Below are 11,772 nucleotides of genomic sequence, written 5' to 3'. Positions count from 1 at the left end.
GAATATATTACTACTGTATACTACAATGCAATTCTCAAAGTAATAATAATATTATTATTTTTAAGGAATATCATACAACCAAGTTATTTTTTATCATTATTAATTTATACAGTTCTGTTGTGCAGCATCATGTCTGATCAAATAAAAATAAATAAATAAAATGTATTTAAAATGTATTCATTTTCATTTGACTACATTTGTAAAAATGTATTAAATTGTTAATGTTTTATTAATTCATTTCACATGATAAATTTGCACTGAATCATAAAACATGGAATCCATAAGAAATCAAATGGAAAACACAGAATTTAGGGAAAAATAAAATGCTTTTTTGCATAAAATGCAAGAAATCAAGATATAAAAAAAATATATATATATATATGTATTGGAGTATATCAAACAAGTAGCCCTTGAAACTATTTAATCCCTTCAGGGAGCCCTCACTCACAAAAAGGTTGGAGGCCCCTGTAATATAGCATAATGAGAGATTTACAAGCAATTTTTGAAATTTTCATCAAATTAAACCAAATTAGCTAAAGGATTTTCAGCACAGCACAAGTTTTAAGTGAAATCTATAGCTGGTTATCAAAGTTTAACATTTTCCAAATCTAATTACACATAATTTAAGTGACAATGTTATGAAATATAGGGTATGGCTTTACTTTCTTTTACTCTAATTTTAGGCAGAATTACTATAACGTGATGGAGTTACTTACTGTGGTTGAATTACTTGTGTCATGGTAAAGATTTTGGTTGACAATTACTTGTGTCATAGTGAATATTATGGCTGAAAATTACTTATTTCATTGTAAAGATTTTAGTTGAAAGTTACTTATTTCATAGTAAAAAGAAATTAAATAAAAATGACAAATGCATACAACAAAATTTCAAAACTTAACATTTAAATGAAAAACAAAAAATAAAGCTAAAAACAATTCAAAATATTAAAGAACAAAAGGTATAAGAGTATAATAATGATTCTAACATAACACTAAAGCCAAACACCAACAAAACAACTACATATATGTGTATGTACAGCCACACACACATACATATATATATATATACTGTATATATACATACACATTTATAAATTCAATATATATATATTATTTCATTTCCATTTAGTTTGTTGAAGTATTAAAATATCTCAAATTAAATAAAACTAAAACTTAATAAAATACCTATACAGACATAATAAATTCAGACATAATTTAACTAAAATTAAAATAAATAACAAATACAAATAATATAAATCAAATGACAGTAGTTTATCAGTAATCCTGAAAAATAACACTGGCAAACACACATGCTAAAAAACAACAACTTGCTTACACATAGTAAGAAATGGTTATAAAAACTGAAACAGAAGTGAAACAAGTAGTAGGAAAGAGGAGAAATAAAAAGCGATACTTATTAAGACAGTTATTAATTTACATTTTATTAAAACCTGCAAAAACCTTTCTGTGGAGTGATGTAAATACATTTTACAATAGTTTATTGTGCATGCATATTATATTTAAAGTTGCTTAAGCGAAATCAAGGAGTTTTTAAGACTGGTTTATTCATTCTTTATACTGTAGACATACATATCCGCGTTTGTGCATCAATGTCTGTAATGTGTGCTGTAGGTGTGAAACTTTTAGGAATCTTATCCGAGTTGTAGGCTAGTCAATATTGCTCAGTCTGTCGTATGTATCTGAGGATCCGCGACTGAAACTGTGACCACAAACACCATTAACTTAAGTGAATTATATGGCAATAATCAGCAATATACTTTCACACAAATAACTTTATTTTTAATGTTTCAATATGTGTTGACACAAATGACTTATTAGAATTTTTCATTGATACAACATGGCACTGAGTTGTTAGAAAAGAAATGCGTAGAGACGTTATTGCTTGAGGACGTCAGGAACCGATGAATCGGCTTTTTGAACCGGTTCAATGAGCCGATCTGTCCGAAAAAGTACAGATTCGCGGAAATGAATCGGACTTTGCATCACCACCAGTCAGTGCATGTCGCCAATAAGTCTGCTTGTTCTGTGTGTCTCTGAATGCGTGGAGTAGTTTCTTCTGATACACAAACTCAAACACACGTCTGCATCTCAATATATGAGGACATGAACACATGCACGTCATCTTCAGAGCTGCTCTGAGAGTCACTTCACCAGCTTTATGCCGTTTCATTTCAGAAAAAATACCTTAAAATACATGCTGAAACTAAAACTAAAACTGAAAGACCTTCACAACAAACCGTCAAAATAATAGTCCGATTTAACTTGAAATGATATGACAGAATATATTACTACTGTATACTACAATGCAATTCTCAAAGTAATAATAATATTATTATTTTTAAGGAATATCATACAACCAAGTTATTTTTTATCATTATTAATTTATACAGTTCTGTTGTGCAGCATCATGTCTGATCAAATAAAAATAAATAAATAAAATGTATTTAAAATGTATTCATTTTCATTTGACTACATTTGTAAAAATGTATTAAATTGTTAATGTTTTATTAATTCATTTCACTAGACACCATTTTTTATGATAAATTTGTACTGAATCATAAAACACAGAATCCATAAGAAATCAAATGGAAAACACAGAATTTAGGGAAAAATAAAATGCTTTTTTGCATTAAATGCAAGATATCAAGATATATAAAAAAATATATATATATATATGTATTGGAGTATATCAAACAAGTAGCCCTTGAAACTATTTAATCCCTTCAGGGAGCCCTCACTCACAAAAAGGTTGGAGGCCCCTGTAATATAGCATAATGAGAGATTTACAAGCAATTTTTGAAATTTTCATCAAATTAAACCAAATTAGCTAAAGGATTTTCAGCACAGCACAAGTTTTAAGTGAAATCTATATATATATATATGTATTGGAGTATATCAAACAAGTAGCCCTTGAAACTATTTAATCCCTTCAGGGAGCCCTCACTCACAAAAAGGTTGGAGGCCCCTGTAATATAGCATAATGAGAGATTTACAAGCAATTTTTGAAATTTTCATCAAATTAAACCAAATTAGCTAAAGGATTTTCAGCACAGCACAAGTTTTAAGTGAAATCTATAGCTGGTTATCAAAGTTTAACATTTTCCAAATCTAATTACACATAATTTAAGTGACAATGTTATGAAATATAGGGTATGGCTTTACTTTCTTTTACTCTAATTTTAGGCAGAATTACTATAACGTGATGGAGTTACTTACTGTGGTTGAATTACTTGTGTCATGGTAAAGATTTTGGTTGACAATTACTTGTGTCATAGTGAATATTATGGCTGAAAATTACTTATTTCATTGTAAAGATTTTAGTTGAAAGTTACTTATTTCATAGTAAAGATTATGGATGAAAATTTATTATTTATGGTAAAGATTTTAGTCGAAAAATACATATATCATAGTAAAGATTTTAGTTGAAAGTTACTTATTTCATAGTAAAGATTTTGGATGAAAATTAATTATTTCATGGTAAAGATTTTGGTTGAAAATTAATAATTTATGTTAAAGATTTTAGTCGAAAAATACATATATCATGGTAAAGATTTCAGTTGAAAATTACTTATTTCATAGTAAAGATTTAGGTAGAAAATTCCTTAAATCAAGCAAAAGATTTTGGTCATATCACCCACCTCTACATAATTTAAACAGGTAGCAGCTAGAAAGTCAAAACACTTTCTATATCTTTTGTTGTTGATGTCCAATCTAACACCAAGGTCAACTAGTAGAGCTGTACCTCACGATCCTGAACTAATCCTGAACTTAAATGAAGTTCCAGTGGGAATGGGAGCTCCTCCTACTTTTATATTGTGTTCAAACCAGGTAACATGGGAACCTTTGTTGGAGACGGTCCATCAGGAATGTAAATGCTGTTGGAAATGAATGGACCACAGCAGGACAGGAGGAAGTGCTTATATAAACCTCTGGGCTGGAGCCATCAAAGTCACCACATGTCTACACTGAAGCCTCTGGCAAAACGTCAACGATGCATGGAGACAAAACGAGAAGGCCATCTCAGATCCATCTGGAAACATATAATGGTACTTTTGTCTACTGACAAAAAAACGTCTTGACTTGTGTTTCGAAGAGCCAGTGTTTTCTGATCCGTTCGCAACAATAGGAACGTTCCCATGAGTTCTGTGGAACATCCCACTCTAGACAAGGAGGGATTCATTGGCTATCAGTGGACAGGCCATATGGAAAATGTCATTCCAAGAGGAAGCTGTGAGATATCGCTACACAGTTAATATATAAAAACCAACTGCTTTGGCAGATCTGAGTACTACGTCATCATAAGTTGGAGGCTTTCCTAGACAATGAGTATTACATTAGTAAGGCATTCCAAGCTGATTACATAAACTAAAGTGAGAAACATCTTAAACATTTTGTATAATGGAGCCAATGATTGTCTCCAGATTGGTTCCTGCAGTCTGGTTAGATGATTAGTGAACAATGACTTTGTTAAAATCAACCAAAATACTGAATGAACTGTTTTTTTTACAGTTTGGAAGTGCCGGAACAACAGAAGTTCATGTCTGAATGTTAACAGTGTGGCTCTGTAAAGCTGTAAAACAATCTCAGTGATTGGAAATATCATGCAAAGGCTTCTAAACTCTTAAAAATAAAGGTTGCTAAAGGGATTTTTCAAGCAATGCCATAAAAGAGGCATATTTGGATTCCCAAAGAAGTGAACAGTTCTCAAAATAACCTTAGTGCGAAGAACCATTTTCCACTATAAAGAACATTTTGCCCAATTAAAAGATTCCATAGATGTTAAAGGTTCTCCTTGGAACCATCGATGCCAATTAAATCTATACTTTTAAGAATGTAATATGGAAAAATTCAACCATAGAACAGTTTGCATTTGGTTAAACACCAAATTTTGCATTTGGATCATCACCCTCTAGACCCTAAACATGCAAGACTAATGAGCACATTTATAAGAAAACCACATCAGAACAGACACCTGAAGTAAATGTTTATGTCTCCCCCCAGTGTTTTCTTTCCATGGGGGGCTTTTACTGTAGATACACTACTTTCAAGACCAAGAAGGAGAGAAAGGGGGAGGCAGACATCTTAATATGCATTGAATAACTGCTGGATTTGTAGACTAGAAAAAGTTTAGAGATGTGTGGGAACATTTTTGCTTTTTTAGGACAATATGAGTTCAAGTATTTTAACAAATATCAATATATCGTCACTAATAAGATGCTTATAGAAATGCATGTTTCCTCTTGGATCTCGAGGACAATTTGCACGATTTCGCTTCATTCATTCATTCATGAACGCATACTTTAGAAATAATCTGCAATACACAATAAGCAATAATCTGCCAATTTAAACGCCATCATTGGAAATATTAGTGAAAAAACGCGTTAGGATCTTTCTTAATGCAAAAAAAAAATTTTTTGGAAAAACTACAAAGGGGAAAAACTTGCAATGAATATCGAAAAGTTACTTACGTGAACTTTATCGAACTTTCCTTTGAAGAAGAAGAGCGTTTGCTCCAGCTCGAGCTCTCGAACCGAATCGGTTCCAGAATCCAGAATCTTATCGCCAAACCGGATCCCGTAATCGAAGAGCTGCTCCCGGTTCAGACACCGGACCGACACCAGCAGAGCCAGAAGCCCAACACTGCGCAGAAGAGCCATTAAACAACTCTAGAAACTCTACACATAAAGCTCCGGTGGTGGATGAACTCTAGAGGTGTGAGAGGAGTTCATGCAGGAGGCGGAGGAGCCTCAGAAATCATTTACATTACTGGGGAAATCTGAACCCCCTGGAGGACGTCACAACAAAAGCTATAGGGTGGGGGTGCCCATAGCTACCAAAGTCATTCAGTTCTAGGTATTTTCTACGTTTAGAACATTAACAAGTGTGTCAGAGCACGTATTTTCATCTGGCGCTACAATCGCGTTCGCCCGAGGGGTAACCATAGCAACAGCGACTTTAGTTACGAAAATACATCGACAAAAATAAGAATTAGCCCTGTTGAAATAACCAGCATATGCTGGTTCGGTATGTTTTGAAGCTGGGATGCTGGTCCTTTGCTGGTTTAAGCTGGTCCTTTGTTGGTTTAAGCTGGTCTTTTGCTGGTTTAAGCTGGGCCTTTGCTGGTTTAAACTGGTCCTTTGCTGGTTTCAACTGGTCATTTGCTGGGTTAAGCTGGTCCTTTGTTGGTTTAAGCTGGTCTTTTGCTGGTTTAAGCTGGGCCTTTGCTGGTTTAAACTGGTCCTTTGCTGGTTTCAACTGGTCATTTGCTGGGTTAAGCTGGTCCTTTGTTGGTTTAAGCTGGTCTTTTGCTGGTTTAAGCTGGGCCTTTGCTGGTTTAAACTGGTCCTTTGCTGGTTTCAACTGGTCATTTGCTGGGTTAAGCTGGTCCTTTGTTGGTTTAAGCTGGTCTTTTGCTGGTTTAAGCTGGGCCTTTGCTGGTTTAAACTGGTCCTTTGCTGGTTTCAACTGGTCATTTGCTGGGTTAAGCTGGTCCTTTGTTGGTTTAAGCTGGTCTTTTGCTGGTTTAAGCTGGGCCTTTGCTGGTTTAAACTGGTCCTTTGCTGGTTTCAACTGGTCATTTGCTGGGTTAAGCTGGTCCTTTGTTGGTTTAAGCTGGTCTTTTGCTGGTTTAAGCTGGGCCTTTGCTGGTTTAAACTGGTCCTTTGCTGGTTTCAACTGGTCATTTGCTGGGTTAAGCTGGTCCTTTGTTGGTTTAAGCTGGTCTTTTGCTGGTTTAAGCTGGGCCTTTGCTGGTTTAAACTGGTCCTTTGCTGGTTTCAACTGGTCATTTGCTGGGTTAAGCTGGTCCTTTGTTGGTTTAAGCTGGTCTTTTGCTGGTTTAAGCTGGGCCTTTGCTGGTTTAAACTGGTCCTTTGCTGGTTTCAACTGGTCATTTGCTGGGTTAAGCTGGTCCTTTGTTGGTTTAAGCTGGTCTTTTGCTGGTTTAAGCTGGGCCTTTGCTGGTTTAAACTGGTCCTTTGCTGGTTTCAACTGGTCATTTGCTGGGTTAAGCTGGTCCTTTGTTGGTTTAAGCTGGTCTTTTGCTGGTTTAAGCTGGGCCTTTGCTGGTTTAAACTGGTCCTTTGCTGGTTTCAACTGGTCATTTGCTGGGTTAAGCTGGTCCTTTGTTGGTTTAAGCTGGTCTTTTGCTGGTTTAAGCTGGGCCTTTGCTGGTTTAAACTGGTCCTTTGCTGGTTTCAACTGGTCATTTGCTGGGTTAAGCTGGTCCTTTGTTGGTTTAAGCTGGTCTTTTGCTGGTTTAAGCTGGGCCTTTGCTGGTTTAAACTGGTCCTTTGCTGGTTTCAACTGGTCATTTGCTGGGTTAAGCTGGTCCTTTGTTGGTTTAAGCTGGTCTTTTGCTGGTTTAAGCTGCTCCTTTGCTGGTTTATGCTGGTCATGTGCTGGTCTTGTCGGACCAGCACATGACCAGCATAAACAAGCTAAGGACCAGCTTAAACCCGCAAAGGAGCATCTTAAACCAGCATATGACCAGTTTACACCAGCAAAGGACCAGCTTAAACCAGCAAAGGACCAGCATCACAGCTTCAAAACATACCTAACCAGCATATGCTGTTTTATTCAACAGGGGCTGTCACCATTTATAGCATTTATATTTCACAACTACATAAAAACACTACGAGTCTCTAACGTAACCATAGCAATGGCGACTTTAGTTACGAAACTAGGACTTTACATCAACAAAAATAAGAACTGTCGCCATTTATATTTCACAGCTACAAAAAAAATGTCTGAAAAGTCTTTAACAACGGAATCATCAAAGACTCTCTCTGAGGAATCTGTTACAGTATGTGCTGGATTTGTTCAAACATCTTAAGTGCCCATACTAAAGTGGTTTAATTCTACATATAAGCTACATTTTCAAAAGTTTCAGTAAATTTATAAGTGTGTCAGAGGCAGAGCATATATTTTCATTTGGCGCCTAAGTTGCCTTCGCCTAAGTGGTAACCATAGCAACAGCACCGTTAGTTACATAAATTGGACAATACTTATCACTTTACAATGAATTTATATTTACCAACTACATAAAAATAAACCTAAATATTCCGTATAGAAGTCTTTAACAGCAGAATCAAAGACTATCCCTGACAAAAACACAGCCCACTGTTATTAAAACATGTGTGCTGGATTTGTTGGAATAGTACCCATAAGTGATTTAATTTCACATCTAAGGGACATTTTGTATGTTTTAAAGGGGTCATATGATGCGATTTCAAGTTGTTCTTCTGTGTCTGTCACGCGACTCTGTTCCCCTTTCAGGCTCTGTCTTTACATTTATTTTGAAAGATGAAGCTCGCGATTATGGTGAGGGGCGTTACATTTCCGACGAGTGCTTGCAGTAACCATAGCAACAGCGTGCTCCACAAACGCTTTTTCTTACGAAAATCGTATGCTTCATTGACCAAACATAACTACTGCCATTATTTAACAATTCACTGTGAATTTATATTTCACAGCTACATAAAAATATATTTCCGTGTTCTGTCTACAAGTCGTTAACAGCTGATTAATCAAAGACTGGAAGCAATGCGACAAATAAATAGAATGCGGTTTTAAAAACATATTTGTGCTGGATTTGACCAAGCGGCAACCACCCGCTCTCTCTCGTGAAGCCAACACGGAAGTGACTTAAACTGTAATTCATCAACTGGCCACTAGAGGCTGGCTCCCATAGACTCCCCATGTTAAAATGCCCAACTTTACAGCAGAAAAAAACATGTTTACAGCCTGGTTCAAAAAATTATTTTGGTCTATATATCTAATTTTGCCCTTCATGACAACTGTGAGGGGGGTGCATTTTTTTATAACTCATCCGTTTAAATTATATTAAGCCTTAAAGTTCTGCATAATTAAGGGCGTGGCCACTTGAGTGACAGGTGGATTGTGCTGCTGTCACCACCGTCGAGCTAGGTGGGCGTGGCTTCAGCAACCTGCTCCCGCCTCTTTTCCCATTTTCGATTATCCGGGAGTGACGCGCGGTGACGCGCTGCCAAGATGGCGACGGCCAGCTCCGCCCACTTTTGAGCTTCAAAAACGCTCTTCGGAAACCTACGGGTGACGTCACGGACACTACGTCCATGTTTTTATACAGTCTATGGATTTGACTGATTTTCTAAAGCATATTTGTAAAAACAAAAAGCTCTGTCCACCCCACCCTGGTCCAGATGTGAGCCACCTCTGCCTCAGGCTTCAGTTAAGAGCCCAGGGGCCTTCAGGGGTCAGTGTACTTCTGAGGGGCCCTACAGTGACACATAATCACTTTACAACCTGAAGTTATTAAGTAACTATTCTCAGTTACAAACCCAGATTCTGAGCCTTTTCCACAATCCGGACCGTAATAAATGAATGAAAGAGTCCTTATTGAGCGGAGATGATCAGTTTCCATATGCAATATTCCATATATATTTTACAGATGTGATTCGGAGAGTCTTGAAAATCATTTCTAGTGGACTATTTGATGTGATATAGTTATCATGTGTTTCTCTGCACAGGTACAATTATGTTTCACAACCACACATCTGCAGACAAATGAGAGAGACGGCAGAGGAATGTCCCGTTTAGTCACTTATTCTGCACAACAACTAGTTTTCAGCAGCTTCAGCTGAGGTAAACGCTTCAATAACTGCTCTAACGCCGCATTCCAGCTGTAACGTCTGCAGTTACCAAGAGTTATTGATCTGTTCCACATCTTCACTGCCAGCAACCTCTCAACAACCAGGGTTGCCAGGTTTTCAAAATAAAACCCGCACAATTGATACTCAAAACAAGCCCAATTGTGTTCCATGAGTAAAAAACATGTAAAATACACATTTGTGGCCTGGTAACCCTGGCAAAATGTGCATTCCAGGAGCTAAATATCACATAATTGGGGTCGCGGGAATAATTAGGACTTGGCAACCCTGTCAGCAACATGAAACTAGATAGCAGAGCTTTTCTTGAGGTTTGTAGTAGCAGAATTTTTCACGTTTTATCATCGCCCGCTGGTGGTGACGTGGATATTACTAATCCAATTACAAGACATAACCATGCAACATCATTTGATGAGGGAAAAATCAAAAACAATTGTTAATTTGTGACCCCAAACCAAAAATTTATAAATAATATTTGGCATAAAGAAAATTAAATATATTAAGATTTTAAAAAATAATTTTCATGACTACGTAATGCAACAAAAATACTGATATTTACTGAAATTTTATAGCATTTATACTATATTTGTACAGTCTTTATGCTGATTTCAATAAATCCACTACATTCATGTAGAAATGACCATTAGAGTCTTTTTCGTTTTGATTTTGGAGTTAAACATGAGATGTACGTGAAAATAAATGAACAAATAATTTTAAAAAGTAGCAATTGCATCCTATTCCTAAAGAGATACTGACAGAAGCTGTAAACCTGAAGAAATTAATGAAGAGTTGACTTAATTGTCATGAAATAGAGTGTAAAACATCAAAACAAAGGACCTAAAAAATACATTTTCAAAAATTATTGTTCTTTTTCTAGTGCGTTTTTTGTTTTGATTTTGAGGTAAATTATGAGATTAACGTGAAAATAAATTAATAATTTTGTATTAATTGCATTCTATTCCTAAAAGGATATAAACCTGAAGAATTAAATGAAGAATTTGCTGAATTGTCGTGAAAATGTCTAGGACCAAAACATCTTAATGGTCCTAAAAATAAAATAAAAAGTACATTAGATAAAGTAAAATTAAAAAGTAAATTATTAAAATGACATCAAAATAAATGAACAAATAATTTAATTCGTTTTAATTAATTTTATTATTAGAAGAGTATCAGTTCTATAATTATATTTATGAATTCTTAATGCTCTTAAAATAAATTTTTACAATTATTTTTTTGTTTTGATTTTGAGGTAAATTATGAGATTAATGTGAAAATAAATTGATTTTTTTTTAAAAGTATCAATTCCATTCCATTCCCAAAGAGAAAAAATTTAATTAAGAATTTGCTTAATTGTCATGAAAATGTCACAAAACATCTTAATGGTCCTAAACACAAACAAAAAATGCTCTTAAAAATACATTTTTGTTTTTATTTTGAGGTGAATTATGAGATTGATGTGACAATAAATTAATACCTTTAAAAAATATTAATTCTATTTTCTATCAAGTTTATGTATCCATTTTTAATGCTCTAAAAAATATGTTTAAAACCATTTGTTTTTGATTTTGAGGCGAATTATGAGATTGATGTGACAATAAATTAATACCTTTAAAAAAATATGAATTCTATTTTCTATAAACTTTATGTATACATTTTTAATGCTCTAAAAAAAATTTAAATCAATTTTTAGTTTTGATTTTGAGGCGAATTATGAGATTGATGTGACAATAAATTAATACCTTTAAAAAAATATGAATTCTATTTTCTATAAACTTTATGTATACATTTTTAATGCTCTAAAAAAAATTTAAATCAATTTTTAGTTTTGATTTTGAGGCGAATTATGAGATTGATGTGACAATAAATTAATACCTTTAAAAAAACATTAATTCTATTTTCTTTCAAGTTTATGTATCAATTCTTAATGCTCTTTAAAAATATGCTTTAAAATATTTGTTTTTATTTTGAGGCGAATTATGAGATTGATGTGACACTAAATTAATATCTTTAAAAAATATTAATTCTATTTTCTATCAAGTTTATGTATCAATTTTTTATGCTCTTAAATGCTTTTTCATAATGATTTTGGGTTGATGTAAAAATAG

At 34.4% G+C, this 11,772-nt stretch overlaps 1 protein-coding gene across 1 annotated transcript in view; it reads right to left on the bottom strand.

Moving 5' to 3' along the window:
- The window catches only part of LOC107558365 (nidogen-1-like), a gene marked incomplete at its 3' end in the record, with an annotated part of 32,380 nt that extends 26,482 nt beyond the window's left edge, over positions 1-5,898 (bottom strand). Inside the window, exon 1 of the mRNA XM_016242025.1 lies at positions 5,489-5,898. Coding sequence (XP_016097511.1) covers positions 5,489-5,677 — 189 coding nt within the window. The remainder of the gene's footprint in view (positions 1-5,488) is intronic.
- Positions 5,899-11,772: the final 5,874 nt, after the last annotated feature.

Source organism: Sinocyclocheilus grahami, unplaced genomic scaffold (assembly GCF_001515645.1).
Source record: "Sinocyclocheilus grahami isolate Dianchi unplaced genomic scaffold, SAMN03320097.WGS_v1.1 scaffold643.1, whole genome shotgun sequence".
NCBI classification, from domain to species: Eukaryota; Metazoa; Chordata; class Actinopteri; order Cypriniformes; family Cyprinidae; genus Sinocyclocheilus; species Sinocyclocheilus grahami.
The sequence above is the reverse complement of the archived record's forward strand: the minus strand, read 5'-3'. Positions and strand labels throughout refer to the sequence as shown.